Source organism: Urocitellus parryii, chromosome 9, assembly GCF_045843805.1.
Source record: "Urocitellus parryii isolate mUroPar1 chromosome 9, mUroPar1.hap1, whole genome shotgun sequence".
In the NCBI taxonomy this organism is placed as follows: domain Eukaryota; kingdom Metazoa; phylum Chordata; class Mammalia; order Rodentia; family Sciuridae; genus Urocitellus; species Urocitellus parryii.
This window is the reverse complement of record NC_135539.1, coordinates 103,730,729-103,746,382: the sequence shown is the minus strand read 5'-3', so window position 1 is coordinate 103,746,382 and position 15,654 is coordinate 103,730,729. Positions and strand designations below refer to the sequence as shown.

Sequence of the window (15,654 nt, the reverse complement as noted above, 5' to 3'; positions counted from 1 at the left end):
GATTTTGGTACTGCCCTTATAATCTGTACTTTGTAACCTTTTTGTTTTCTTTTTCTCTTCTAGTCTGTGCAGATAATAATCATGTCCGCACATGGACAGTAACACGATTCAGAGGAATGATCTCTACTCAGCCAGGTTCCACTCCTTTAGCATCATTCAAGATATTGTCTCTGGAGGAGACAGAAAGTCATGGTAGCTATTCCTCTGGAAATGACATAGGTAAGTTAGATTATTTGGGGAAATTTTCAAATATTATGTGGATAGTTCAGAAGAAGTATATCAACTATAGTAAAATCTAAAAATAAATTTTAAATATGAATTTTTTATTTCAATTTTGAAACTCAAAATAGTTTTAGTGCATTTTTCTCATTAGATTCTGTGAATTCATTTATAATATTGAAGTATTTTTTCATTGTTTAAAAAGTTATATAAGATGGGCTGGGGCTGGGGCTCAGTAGTGGAGTGCTTGCCTGGCACGTGTGAGACGCTGAGTTTGATCCTCAGCCAACATAAAAAATATTAATAAAGTTATTATGTCCATCTAAAACTAAAATTTAAAAAAAAGTTAAGAGCAAATTTTTTATCTTATTAGTGTTTCCTCACTTTATGTCATCTTCAAATGCTAGCAATTTTTGTTTATAATTAAAACTATAATATCTGTGTACATTTCAAACTTAATATTTTTATTTTAGCTTTCATTCTTGATATTAAAACTTTTTTATTTTTTATTTTTAAAATTTATTTCATACATACATGAAACTTTTTATTTTTTTAAATTTATTTCTTAGATACATGACAATATTGGAATGCATTACATCTATTATTATCCATTTACAGCACAATTTTTCATAACTCTGTATATAACGTATGTTCATGCCAAATTTTGCCATTATACTCTTTTTTTTTGCATTATAATTCTTAATACACATTATACCACAATTTATCATGTCTCTGTTTGTATATAAGGTATGTTGACACCAAATTTACATCTTCGTACATGTATTTTGTATAATGATGACCATCAAAAACTTTTAATATTTTTATTTGATCTGAAAATAAAATTTGAAGCTAGAAAAAGGCTGATATTTTAAAATAATCAGTTATTTGGATGGTATTATAATATTCATTAGGAAACAATGTATTATGACTTCATTGATGCTCTGATTTCAGTAAAAGGCATGCAAAGTTAATCATATATGTCTCTATACTATACATACTATGAATGAGAACTCACACACAAATACATATACAGAGTCATCATGGAGACAGATTATTTCCCACAGGGGCTCATTTGAAAGAATCTCCTATATGTGTAATTGTATCTTACTATTCCTACAATAGTTCTCTAGAAGCTATTGGTTACCTAATATACCTTTCCAGTTATTTTATGTAAGTGAAACTTATGATAAAAAGGAGTACATTAGAATTGATTTTCTATGAATTTTACATATACTGGAAATTTACGAATATGTTCCCATAGTAAAGATTTCAAAATGCTTTAAAACAATTGTACTACCTCAGTCTTAGTATATTTAGTAAAAATAATGTTCATTGCCTCAGTTTTAGCAATTGCTGTGTGATCTTATATCCCTACATGTTGCTGGGAACTGGAAGTTTGTATTTTTTTCATCCAACAAGTGATTATTTAGTAGTTTTTCTCCAGGCATTAGGAATCTAAAAAAATACAGTACAGTGAAAATCAATCAATAGTACTTGCAGTGGGAATAAAAAGAAAACAATCGCATTTTGTGCAATTATGCTTAAGGGCAGGGAGCTAAAAGCACTCAGCAGAGATAGCAACAGTATATTTAATCTTCTTGACAATAATATGAAGTAGATATTATCCCTACTTAGCATTGATGAAAACTAACATTCATAAAGAACACTTTAGCAAGGTCTTAGTGCTTGAACTGACACATGGAGCATGAGTAGGTTTTTGTTGGATTTTGGAGATTCTAGAGTTGGAATATTTATGCTAGAACAAAAAGAACATTAAAAGAACACAAGCCCAGAGAACCTGGAAAGTTTGGAAAATGTCAAAAAGGTCATTAAGTACTGGATTATAGAATATAGGGATAAGACTGGGTTGATAGGCAAATGCCACATAATGGAAGGCCTTTCTGTACAATAAACTTAGGAATTTAGATTTTATCTTTATAAGTAATGGGAAGCTTTTGAAGAATTTTGACAGTGATACCTAATTAGTGTTATAGTTCATTTTTCATGTGCATGTCCAAGAAGGCTTAGAGAACAGTGACGCAAGGCACCCATTATTAGTTATCAAAAAAGAACTCATTCAGTAAGAACTGAAGGGCAGGCTGGGGTTATGGCTCAGTGGTAGAGCACTTGCCTGGCATGTATGAGGCACTAGGTTCGATTCTCAGAACAACATATAAATAAATAAAAGTTCATTGACAACTAAAAATATATTTAAAAAAAAGAACTAACGGGCATGGTGGTGATTGATCATATGTGGTAAGTTCAAGAGAGGTTGGAGTCTAAGCTGACTCAGGGGTCTTACTTGGGAAATGAAGTAACTGAATTCTATTAACTGAAATAAAGAAATATAGAAAGTGGGGCTTTTTTTGAAAAGGAAGGTGAATTCAGATGATATATTTTGAGCAGTGGTGTCTGTGGATATTCCATGATATGAAGGGATGAGGGTAAGAGACCTTACTGGAAATTATGTTTATGAGTCATCAGCATTTAAGAATTAGTGAAGCTGGGATTGGTGGTGCACGCCTATAATCCCTGTGGCTTGGGAGGCTGAAGCAGGACGATTGAGAGTTCAAAGTGAGCCTCAGCAACTTAGCAAGGCACTTAGCAACTCAGTGAGACCCTGTTTCTAAATAAAAAAAGAATGGCTGGGGATAAGGCTCAATGGTTAAACACCCCTGGGTTCAATCCTCAGTACCAAATAATAATAAGCAGTGAAAGCTCTGGTAGGGATTGTTCAGGGAAAATAAGTGTAATGTGAATATAAAAATAACAAACAATCCTATGAATTAACTTTAAAGCCCACTAAAATAAAGGGGGCAGAGAGATTTTTATTTCCTCTTATACTTAAAATTAATAAATAAATAATGTAAGGGATAGACAAACAGAACAGTGGAACACAGTTGAGAATGCTGTGGGTAAAATCTAGATTGCAGTGGGTAGTGGATTAGTAGATATTGGAGCTGACCATGAAATAAAAAAGTTAAAAGGCAAGTAGGGAGTTCAGAGCTCAGTTTTGATTCCTCTTCCTGTCTCCCCACCAAAAATAGAAAAGATATGAGCTTATTTTGTGTTCCAAGGAAGGTGCCAATTTGGGAGAGTTTGGAGAATCTATATATTGGTTGAGGTCATCAGATGATTAAGGTATGAAGAGTTAGGTTATGGGAGCATTTAATGTGAATATAAAGTTTAAGGGGAGTGAAGATACAGTTCCATAATCTTCTCAGTCCTACGTATTTTATTCATCATTACTATTTTACTATTTTGACTTTGTTAACAGTTATTGAATGAGGACTATCATTCCCAATAGAATTAGTCATCAGAAGGTTCTCCAATAATTCAGCAACTGCATAGTTTAGTGAAGAGCCAGACTGGAACCATATAGCTTGGGCTCCTCAGAGTTCAAGCTCTGTTTTATTGAGCTTTTTTTGATTTTGTGACTAAAAGGATCTGACCAGAACAACTGTAGAGGAGGAAAGGTTTACTTGAGGGCTCATGGTTTCAGAGGTCTTAGTCCAGAGAAGGCCAGCTCCATTTCTTGGGGCTTATAGTGAGGCTAAACACCATGGCAGAAAGAGTGTGGCAGAGGGAAGCAGCTCACATCAGGGTGATCAGGAAGGGGAGAGAGAGACTTTACTTGCCAGATACAAATATATACTCAAAGCCATGCCCCAATTCCACCTCTTTCAGCCACACTTTAATTACCACTTTAGTTACCACTCAATTAATCCCTATCAGGGGATTAAATCACTGATTGGATTAAGATTCTTAGAATCCAATCATTTTTTCCTCTGAACTGTTGTGCATTGTCTCACATGTGAGCTTTTGGGGGACAACTCACATCCAGATCATAACACGCTCTATCCCATAGGACCTATGAGACCTCTGGTGAGCTAGTCTCTTGGTGCTTTACTTTTCTCATCTGTAAAATGGTGATAATAATATGACCTTCTTTACGTGGTTATTATGATTATTAGGGTGAATTAGTACTTGATGAATAAAGCACTTACACTGTGGCACATAGTAAGCAAAATAAAGTACTACTCATAAAGATGTTTCATTTATTAAATAGGCATGATTCATATGAGATAATTTGGATTATTGTCTTTAAAATTTTTGTTGTTTATCATATGCTTCATATGAAAATAAATGGGTACTTTAGCTAATGAGTATAATAGGAAGACATTCATTAAAATTGTATTGTTAAGTTTTGCATATTAACAGTTTTCTTATGTTGTTGTTCGGAATCTCTCTAAAATATAATAGGTATGTACCTGCCTTGCTCAGTATAATAAAGTGAAAATAATTGAATCTGTCTTTGTTAGATTGTGCGTACCTATTCCAAAAATCTAAATCCCAAATGCTTCAGTATCCAAAACTTTTTGAGCCCCAACATGAAAAGTAGAAAATCCTATACCATGAAACTTTATTTCATGTACAGAATTATTAGCAATATTATATAGTGTTTTCTTTAGTGTATAAGGTGTATGTGGAACACAAATTTCATATTTAGACTTGGGTTCCAACCCCAAAATAGCTCATTGTTATATATATGCAAATTTCCAAAATCTGAAAAAATCCAAAATTTGAAACACTTCTAGTTCCAAGCATTTTGTATAAGGGATACTCAACCTGCAGCAGATTTCATATTACACTTTGCTGCTGATGTCTGTTTTAGCTTACCAATTACTCTGTGAAGTTGTTTCTGTTTAGTGGCGTTAAACAGAATTATATTTTTGATTTTTGCATGTTGGCTTTTCAGAAAAGTAAAATGAATACATGAAGTGACTGACTTTGTACATTCTCTCCCCTTTTTGGGGGTAGGGTGGGGGCTGTTGTTGTTTTAGTGCTAAGGATCAAATCCAGGACCTTGTACATGCTGAGGGTGTATTCATTCTACCTCTGATCTATACCTCCATATCCCCTTTTTAAGTTAAAAGAATCTAAGCACATCCCCAAAGATAGTAAATATTTTAACAGCTCTCCTTCTAGTGCTGTTTAATGTGGCTCTTTATTCAGACTATTGCCTTCAGCTTTTATAGTGTTAGTGCATAAAATATAATTTTGAATTATTGTGTATTCTAAAAATGTTAATGCAAGTTGAAGTGCTTGAATCGTTGCATTTTTGTGTCTGATTTTGACTTGAAACTCAATGCTAAACTAGTAGTGTGAGAAATTCTTTTTGGTAGAGGGGTATTAATATTAATGTTCCTATTGTAAAATTAAATTACATTCTAATTAAATTCTTTTGACATTTTCTGTTGTATGACCAAGGGCCTTTTGGAGAACGAGATGATCAACAGGTGTTTATCCAGAAAGTTGTTCCCATCACTAACAAACTATTTGTAAGACTTTCATCTACTGGGAAAAGGTAATACTTTACTCTAAAGATGAAGAAATGCTATCTTACAGGATGCATGGCATAATTCGTTATATTGATGAAAGAGTGCAATAGAAAAATTGAGAGACATCTATTCATTATCTCATTATTATCATAAATTAACATTAAAACAATTTACTTAGCACTTACTCTCTAAGATTCATTAAGATTTTTACAGATGCTGTGGACAGGTAGGAAGAACTAGTGATACAATAAAAAAAAAAGGGACATAGTAAACTTCTTTCATGTCCAAAAATAACTATTTTTTCTTAAAAATATTCAGTTTTTTCTTAAGAAAACAAACACCCTAGAATGTAAATATTTCCCATCTCATCACAAATTGCATACATTATATTATAAAATATATTACAGGTTTTCTGATAGTGTTCCCTTGTAGAATAAAAATGATAAAGCAGTTAAACCTTGATCAATATAATTATAATTTGCATAATCTTGGCACAGCTTACCATTTAGCACCCATTTCATTTCGTATTTTATAGCATTTCCCCGCTTCTGTCTACTTGAATATAGAAAGAAATTGTCTCCATGAGAACAAGAATGCTGCCTTTATGTATTTACCTCCTGACTTGCACAATGAGAATGCTGCTCTTATCATTATATGACACTGGCAGTATTCTTCTGATTTCATCTTCAGAAATGATTTCTATTCAAACATTAAGTGAAGAAGAGTGAATTTGATACAGACAGATGAATAAAATTCTAATTTTGGCACTCCTTTCATTGGCTATAAGCTTAAGTTACTTTGTTTTTCTTAGCCTTGGTTTCTTTACAAAATAAGGTTCAACTATTTTGATCGTATAACGTGACAAGGTAAAATGAGTCAAAATGTGAAATATCTTGCATAATCCCTTACTATAATAGTTGTTCAATAGAAGTTTTTCTCTTCCTTTTGCATTGACTGAAATTTTATTTCCTTTAAAATATTATTTGTAACCTCAGATTGGCATTTCTTTAAAAACTATTTTTTGCATGTTAAACAAGTGAAGAAACTAAAATTCCTCTTCAAGAGTCATTAAGCACATTATTAGTTTTCTTTTTAATGTTACTTATGCTATTGATGTTTTTAAAATTTCTTGGTTGCCTTTTTTCAGCATGTTATAAATCACTGTGATTTGGTGTTTGTTCAGTGCATATTTATTGAAGGAGCTGCCAAATGTTTATTTAAACTATTATGCTCTGATAATGTAGTATATCTCTATATTAATTTTTCACATCACCCTCTTCTGTTATTTCAGACATTATGTAATCAACTACAATTTTTGCATGATAAAACAAATTTTATTTATTTTTAAGTGTATCATTCCAAAGGAAGTCCTATAGTTATTAAAATAACAAGCAGAAGTTATTTTGTAGAATCAAATAGAAGACCAGCCCTTTATGAAGCTTTTGTAAACCAAAGTGTGCTATTTAAAGAGAATTGGGATTATAAACAGGGAAAAGTAAAATGAAAGGAAATACTTGTAGAAAAATTTGAAGACATATCCTAAGGAGTCTATCCTATACAAAAAAAAGCAAAATCATTTGTATTTTCATGCATATATAAATGTTGATGTGTTTATTTTAAACATAAGACAAAAATCTAGCTTTAAAAGAATCAATTTACAAATATTATTAAAAAATACATGTTATTCACCTTGTTAACAGTATTAAGAAAAGTTATCTTGATAAATAGAAAAAACATTTGACAATTACACACTCATTTATGATTTTTTTTAAAGAGAGAGAGAATTTTTTTTTAATATTTATTTTTTAGTTTTCAGCAGACAAAACATCTTTGTTTGTATGTGGTGCTGAGGATCGAACCCAGGCCGCACACATGCTAGGCGAGCGCGCTACTGCTTGAGCCACATTCCCAGCCCACATTTATGATTTTTAAAAATTCTACTGGGGTTGTAGCTCAGTGGTAGAGCACAAGACTTACGCGTGAAGCACTGGGTTCGATCAGCACCACTTAAAAAATAAATAAATAAAGGTATTGTGTCCATCTAACAACTAAAAATAAATAAATAAAAACCATTCTATTAATTAAACCAAAAGAGAGAAATTCCTTGATCTAATAATGTCTAGGAAATAATTGTTTCAAACCTCAGACTCAGTGGTGAAAAAAGCATTTTCCTTGAGATCAGCAGTGAGACTAGCATAGCCTGTTTCACCTTGTATATGGGCATGTAGGAATTTGCATCCTTCCCCCCACCCCACCCCGCCAACTTTTGCCTTGCCTACTAGGAAATTGATCTAAGCTTCATGTTCTGTTCCTACTACGTTTCTTATATTTATTTGGATGGTATTTCCTCTTCCTCCTTAATTTTCACCTTACATTTGCTTGGTACTAATTGTTTGTTTCTTTTTTTTAAATAAGTGCCTCAAACACTGTTATGAAGTAAACTGAGATAAATAATTCACTGAGTTACAATTCATCTAACCCTTATGGCTTTGGGAAAAATCCTTTGCTCACATTAGCCTTTGGTTTCCTCATTTGTCAGGGTGGATAATAATTGTTCCATTTCAGGCTCTTTTATCCTTTTTGAAAATCAATAAATGGCTATAAAACTGCTTTGATAAGGAGTGTCTTAATGGAGAATACAACATTGGCTATCTCTGTCTCTATAGAGAGGTGTAGGTTTCCTGGTTTCAGATTTTTAAAATTTGCATATAAATTTTAATGACTTGAAAAAGATCTTTTCTATCATGCTTGCTTTCTTTTTTCACAGCTTCTTTTTAAAGAATTGTTCATTCTCATCAAAGCTCTGTTTTTTTAACCTAAGGTATTGCTTTTTTTCAGTTGTTTTCTCTAGTGTCAAAGGAACAAAACTTGAATTTTCTTCATGTTGACTTTCTTTGACCTCTATGTACTCAACTGTATCTTTGCAAATAAGAACAGAACATCTTAACTATTAAGATGCTATTTCTTTCCCCAGTTATAACTGTACAATGTCTTTTGCAGAATATGTGAGATCCAAGCTGTTGACTGTACTACAATATCCTCATTTACAGTGAGAGAATGTGAGGGATCCAGTAGGATGGGCTCAAGGCCAAGGCGCTACTTGTTCACAGGCCATACAAATGGCAGCATTCAAATGTGGGATCTGACCACTGCTATGGATATGGTTAATAAAAGTGAAGATAAGGGTAGGTTCCCACATGGAAAGAAGTTTGTCACGGGCAAGCTTTTAACATCAGAGATTATAATGATTGTTTGCTTTCCTAAGATGTAGGTGGTCCAACTGAAGAAGAACTACTCAAATTACTAGATCAATGTGATCTCAGCACATCTCGCTGTGCTACACCTAATATTAGTCCAGCAACTTCTGTGGTTCAGCATAGCCGCCTTCGAGAATCAAATTCTAGGTAAGTTGAAGAGCTGGGTATGATTGTTTTGGGGAAAATTAACTGACATAATCACATAGTTGTTCTAAAAGCCATATTTTTAAAGCAGTGCAGACTTTGTTAATATTCTTTTTTTCTATTTTAGCAAATTTCTTTATATGAATTGGGCATTATCTGGTTCTTTTCATATGAAACCAGTTTTTTCTTTCTTTTTCCTTTTGGTTTTGGGGGTTTTGTTTGTTTTATGGCTGAGGATTGAACCCAGGGCTTCATGCTTAGTACTAAGCATGCATTCTACCTCTGCATTCTAACCCCAGCCACCACTTTTTGCCTTTTAATTTACTTCGTGAATTGCTGCCAGTTTGAATGCCCATTGTGTAATTAAGATTTCACTCAAAGAAAATAGGAAAATCCTATCTCACCTTGCTTAGTATATAGAGTTTTTATTCTTGTTTCAGAACAATATTTATCAAAAGTGATTATATTACCTTGTATAATCTTATATTTTAGGCATTACGTATTTCAATACAATGATATAGTATGCCCTGTTTTTTCTTCCCATATTAACAAAATGTTTTGAAATATGAAGAACTGAATTATATTGATTCCTTGGTGGTTTTGAAGTTTTTATTTTTTCTCCAGCTATTTAAAAGTCTAGCTTAACGATATATCTATGGTATTATTTGTGCTGGTAATTTTACATTTATATATGACTGCTTGATTAAAAAAAAATTTTCATGTGGTACCGAGGATTGAACCCAGGGGCACTCTACCACTGGGCTACATCTCCAGCCCTTTTTTATTTTATTTTGAGATGGGATCTAAGTTGCCCAGGCTAGCCTTGAACTTGTGATCCCCCTGCCTTAACCTCTTCAGTTACTGGGATTACAGGCATGCCCCACCACACCCTATTGAAAAATACAGGTTTATAGGGAGAAATGTGGATATAATATACTATATATATGTTTTTACTGGTAGTTTAATTAATGAGATATGCTCCTGAGAAATTGCAGGTGAAATCTGAACTATAATTTTTAAAACCTTTTTCAGCCTTCAGCTTCAGCACCATGAAACCATTCATGAAGCAGCTACTTATGGTTCCATGAGGCCTTACAGAGAAAGTCCTTTGTTAGCAAGGGCAAGAAGGACTGAGAGCTTTCATAGTTATAGAGACTTCCAGACTATTAATTTGAACAAAAATGTAGAAAGAGCTGCTCCTGAAAATGGTAATTTGGGTCCAATACAAGCTGAAGTGAAGGGGGCAACAGGGGAATGCAATATATCTGAGAGAAAGTCTCCTGGAGCAGAAATCAGAAGTTTGAAAGAATTGGATAGTGGATTAGAGGTACATAAAACAGCTGAAGTTTTTTCTGAATCCAAGAAGAGGTCATCAGAAGATGAAAATGAAAATAAAGTGGAGTTAAGGAAGAAAGGAGGATTTGAAGGGGGAGGATTCCTTGGAAGAAAGAAAGTTCCCTATCTGGCATCATCACCAAGTACTTCTGATGGAGGAACCGACTCGCCTGGTACTGCATCCCCTTCCCCTACAAAGACCACCCCATCTCCGAGGCATAAAAAAAGTGATTCTTCAGGTCAAGAGTACAGTTTGTGAAAACTCACTAAAATGAATGGTAGTTTTGTTGAATTAAGATGAAAATTAAATTTTCCTGGATTTCAGTACATTAGTTTTTACAATGAGGCTTTATAAGATAAATTGGGTGTCATTTATTATCTTTTTAACAGAATTACCTGGAATAAGGAGATAAAATAATCATATCTCTTAATGTTTTGGAAGGTTTTTTAGTTTTACAAACACATTTAACAGATTATTTGCAAAGCAGTATCCATTTTAATGTTTAGCTACTCTTTGTTGGTTTTGTTATCATAGTACCACATCTTAATAGGATGGTGTCCATACAGACGAATATTCCCTGGAGCATGGGAACCAACTGCATTCCTAATCTTTATTGTGCCTGAGACTTGTCTTGCAATGTTATCTTAAGTGAATAACAATTCTTTTTGAAAGTTGGTCTCCCAACCCTTATTGTGATTTCAGTGTGTTTACCAGATATTTGATGAGGTGCTACATTTGTGAAAAAATATCATGTAATTAAAAAACACTATTATTTTGAATACCAGATTCCACTGTGTAGTAAGACTTTTAGGTTTTTGTTTTTTTTTTTTTAATCGTGGGTCATTTTCTGATTCTCATTGTTGGAAGTTCTTAAGTCTTAGCATGCATCACCATGTAGAAAGAGCTGTTCCTGAAAATGGTGCAAAAAGTCCATGTGAACTTTCTTTCAAGTTGGAGCAATTGTCTATTTCAGAAAAGATGAAATAAGAATAATAATCAAAGGCAAAGCTTTGAGGGCCCAGAAGGGAAAACTCAGTTGCTAATCTGCCTTGTTTTAAGAGCCACCTTTCCTTTTATTTTTTTTAAAGTATTAATAATCAAAATAACTTAAATGTAGGCCACTTTGTTAAAGTTATGAGATTGTAGATTTGGGTTTTTGGCTCAAAGTTTTGGCTATTGTAAAAGTGTTATTTTGGATATATTTTCAATTGTTAGAGAAAAAGAATTTGTTTTTTCATTTAATTGGAATGATTTTCAAGTTTCTGTAAATGGGGTAAGTGCAAATTTAAACCTTTAAGCATTTATTGCTGAAGAATGTATATATTCCCATTCCAAGAAATATAATGAGTAAAATTGAAATAAATTCTTTAAAGTTTACTATATTACCAGTGGTTTCACAAAAATTATCTTGTATTTATTTATCAATTGAATCAAATAAAGAAATTTAGACACAATGATTTTAGTTGTTATTCTGTTTGAAGTGAACCTACATCATTTTTCTTTTTTCTTTTTTCTTTTTTTTTGGCTTCTTCCTATAAAAAGAAAATGGAGAGGGAGAATATATAGAAAAACTAAGTTATATTACCAGTAAGGAAAAAGGTTAGGCAAAGCATAATTTCAAAGTCACTAAGGATTCATCTTATGCCCTTTTCATTATAATCACATTTGTGTGGAAGTTGGATGGACAACTAAGGAAATTAAGGCAGAAAAATTGGAATATTTACCACTAAAAGAAAACTTAAAAAAATAATGAGGGCTATTATATAGCAAAATATTATAAAAGGTAGCTGACTGTACCATGGATTGCATTTTATTATAGGTCCATTTTATTTTTTCTCATATACTTACAGGAGATTGAACCTTAGGATTAGAGAGCAGAGAATTGAGTCTACTCTGGCACCTTGTAACCTTAAGCAAAGTATTCCCACTTGCCTAAATTTTTCATTATACCAATATCATTAAGGTTGTTGTAACTAGAATAAAAATTAAAATGCATCTGTATTTTGTATGATTGATGAATAGTGAGAACAGAATTAGAATTCTCATGATTAAAAGTTTTTCAATTAATTTCAATTAATTTCCAAGTAGTGAATTATACCAGTTGATAAGTATTCTCATTTCACAGGTCACTGAGACTCACAAAAGATAAATAACTCAGCTATTGAACCACCTTTGAATCCATATCTTCCTGTTAGAAAAGCCAATGGTTTTGTTCCTGTTTTTCTCATCCAGGCTTTTTTATCATAATTACCTGAGGATAGACACTTAAGGTTGCCCAAGCCTTCCTCCAGTTTTTTGAACGTGAATATCTGGTGGTTGGGATTCACATTTTGAAAACAGTGCCATAGTTTATTCCAATATACCTCAGTTGAGACTATACCAATAGCATCCTATTTCCTTAAATGAGTACATCTTTTTATCATCATTTCTTATGTGTAACTCAGGATTTTTAGATTGCTTTTTCGTAAGTTTATTAAATAAAACTTGGTTCACATTTAAATATTTATTAAGCAAACCATATTGATTAATTTACATGATATTTGTGCTTTGGAAATCAACTACTATTCATATTACATAATTGAGTTCCTTATTACAGAATTGTTTCGCTTGTACTATTTATTTTTACAGGTTTTTCCAGATGAATTGTTTTTATATGGATGCCAGCATGAGTTTTACATCAGTATAAGGTACTATAACAGATTCGTGTTTAGGTTCTCCATTTAATGGAAATTACAATAGATCATCTGTAAACACAGTTCTTCGTAGAGCTTACAAAAACGTAACTATGAACTCATATCAAACAGTATTAGGAATAACAAAACATGGTAGTTTTTAAATTAAGCTGAGAATGTGGCCTGTACAAGTGATAAGACATGAATCTGATTTAGAATAGCAATTCATGGAGAATTGATTATTGAAAGGGAAAGGCAGTAGGCCAGGGAACATCAAGCCCACTCTTCATGATTTCTTCCAGGTTACTTCATTGGTTCTAAACATTAGGAAGTTTTAAAAAGTGCAGATACCTTAACCCCATCCCAGACCAATTTAATCAGAATTTCGGAGGGTTCAGGTCTGCATAACTTTGTATAATAGGCTTGGCATTCAATACCAATTAAATGTAAAATCTCTGAAATAAATTTAAGTTATGAATATTGCTGAGGGTAGTACTCTGGGTGGAAGCTGTACAACCGCTTTTTATCCTGACCTAGGTGGTCAAATGTAAATAATTCAGTTAACTAAATTTGGGTAATAACAAAGTGTGATTAGATGATTAAGTGAAGAATGATTTAAGATAAATCTTCCTGTTTTGTTTTGTGTTTTCTTCAACTTTAGAACTATGCCTTTAAAATTATACAGTGATGAATGTATCAAATTTCAAAAACAAGAATGAACTCTTATGAGTTCACCTGTGACTTGAAAATCCCATTTGAAGAACTGTAGACTAAGAATACAGATTTGTGACAGGTAGCTTCTATGTGGTCAACATTCAGCCTTGGTGAAGGGTCATTTTTGTTAGCTTTAAACAACATATGGACCCAGAATCAGCAAATGGAAATAAAAATCCGTAAACTAGCCAAAACTATGTATAAAACTTTTGGCGAGGGAAAAAAAAATATAATTCTACTGCCAACTATGCACAATCATTTCAGATTTGTGTATAGAAGATATAACAAAGGGGCAGAGAACTTCTATTTAATACTGATGTGTGCTTTGACACAGTTGGCAAGCTATGTCTAGGAGTTTGTCATTCTTAGGAGCTGCTCTCCCACAATTTTGGATAGTCTCAGTACCTACAAAAGTTCACAGTCTTTGACTCTTGGACCAGAGGGGTAATTCATAGTTTTTAGGCAGAACAAGTAAGGTTATCCCTGCAGAAGTTTTTGCCAGCTCAACTTTGCAAAAATCAAACTGCCTCTGGACATAGATTTACAAAGTATTGTCAGACTATTGTATAACAGATTGAAAATAATTTCCTGGAAGCATTAAAACCAAGAAAAAGAGGTTTTCTTACGTTGTTTTTCAGGCAGAACAAATTTAAATATCTTCAATATTATTTTGATGACAAAAATTGTTTTTCCTTGATTATAGTACTTTCACCAATGAATTGCTTATAAGGACTTTTTCAGCAGTGCAAATTGAGCAGGTTTCAAAAAATTTTAACCATAGAAATTAGTACTATTGCATGTTATCTGTTCTTACCGACTCTAGACTGAAAGTTCTCTGGAAGGAAGGTATATAGTTCAGAGAGTATCTGATATACATTTATACAAACACATAGTTTTGTAATCACATAAATATGTTTAACAATTTCAAAATTGTGAGTAGCAAATATAAAGTTTCACTTTTTAACTTTTTATATAGGTCAAACTAAGGTAGAACAGTAGTTTCTATTTGAAATGAGCTAAAATTTGAGGATGTTAGAGTCCTGTGGTATTCAATGAATTGACAGAATTCCACAAATCAGTACTTTGGAGTTTCAAAACTATGTAAAATATGTTACATAAAAACAGTGGTTCAAATGGAATATATAAATTGTTTACTTTGATTCTCCAGATTCGTAAATGCCAGAGCAGACGTTTGAGAGTAAGTTATATGCTGCTGTTAACTAGAATCGTTAGCTAAGTGAGTATCAACAGTACAAAGTTTCCTTGTGAGATTCAGCATGGCCTGAAATTGGGATATCATTTCCTTACAAGATTATATCAGTCCTAACGGAATTAGCTGATTGGAGGAACAGCAACAACATCCTCTCAACAGAATCTTTTTAAACAAGCAACTTCCATAATTCATTTGTAACAGCTCTGGGCCATATGAAAATTGCCACCAGTTATTCATTTAGCCAATGCACCACTGCCAGAGCTTACTGAAAATTACATGCTTTATCTTACACAAAATAAGTCATCAAAAGAAATATTTTCATAGATACACTTTTCCTACTTTGAGACCCCAGGAAAGCATCATTTCTTAACTATTAGAAAACAATTTCAAAAAAACCTCCCAAATAACAAATAGTGGCTTCTCAGCACTTAAGTTATGTTCTTATGTTCATTTGTAATAAACCAACAGTAAAGGCACACAGGGCCTCTGCAATCCTAGGCCCAGACCGTGTTGGGCAGGTTTCCATTCTTCATAATTGGGTGTCAGTGAATGTGGTGTGTTCCTTGGTCACCGAGCTGAAGCCCTTGATGGCATTCATCAGGTCCTCTTCGTCCACATACTGAAAAGTAAGCCAATTATCATTGATTACAATATTTGTTCTCAGTAGTATCTGCTGTCAATTGATAAGTCTATCAATATAAATAGTACTCAGAATTTAATATCCTATTCTTAGCACTAAGATGTGCTTTAAGACAGT

The 15,654-nt window shown here is 32.9% G+C and overlaps 2 protein-coding genes across 3 annotated transcripts in view; one reads left to right on the top strand and one right to left on the bottom strand.

The window, feature by feature from the left end:
- Kctd3 (potassium channel tetramerization domain containing 3) overlaps positions 1-11,684 on the top strand; it is a 51,617-nt gene extending 39,933 nt beyond the window's left edge. The window contains exons 14-18 of one of the 2 annotated variants that reach the window (XM_026387984.2): positions 64-219; positions 5,491-5,587; positions 8,562-8,746; positions 8,833-8,965; positions 9,995-11,684. In XM_026387984.2, coding sequence (XP_026243769.1) covers positions 64-219; positions 5,491-5,587; positions 8,562-8,746; positions 8,833-8,965; positions 9,995-10,556 — 1,133 coding nt within the window. In that variant the 3' untranslated portion in view covers positions 10,557-11,684. Of the gene's footprint in view, positions 1-63; positions 220-5,490; positions 5,588-8,561; positions 8,747-8,826; positions 8,966-9,994 lie in introns of both variants that reach the window. The other variant, XM_026387983.2, reaches the window with a different exon arrangement.
- A 3,742-nt stretch (positions 11,685-15,426) lies between these two features.
- Ush2a (usherin) overlaps positions 15,427-15,654 on the bottom strand; it is a 748,724-nt gene continuing 748,496 nt past the window's right edge. Inside the window, exon 71 of the mRNA XM_026388000.2 lies at positions 15,427-15,516. Within this exon, the coding sequence (XP_026243785.2) occupies positions 15,427-15,516 (90 nt within the window). The remainder of the gene's footprint in view (positions 15,517-15,654) is intronic.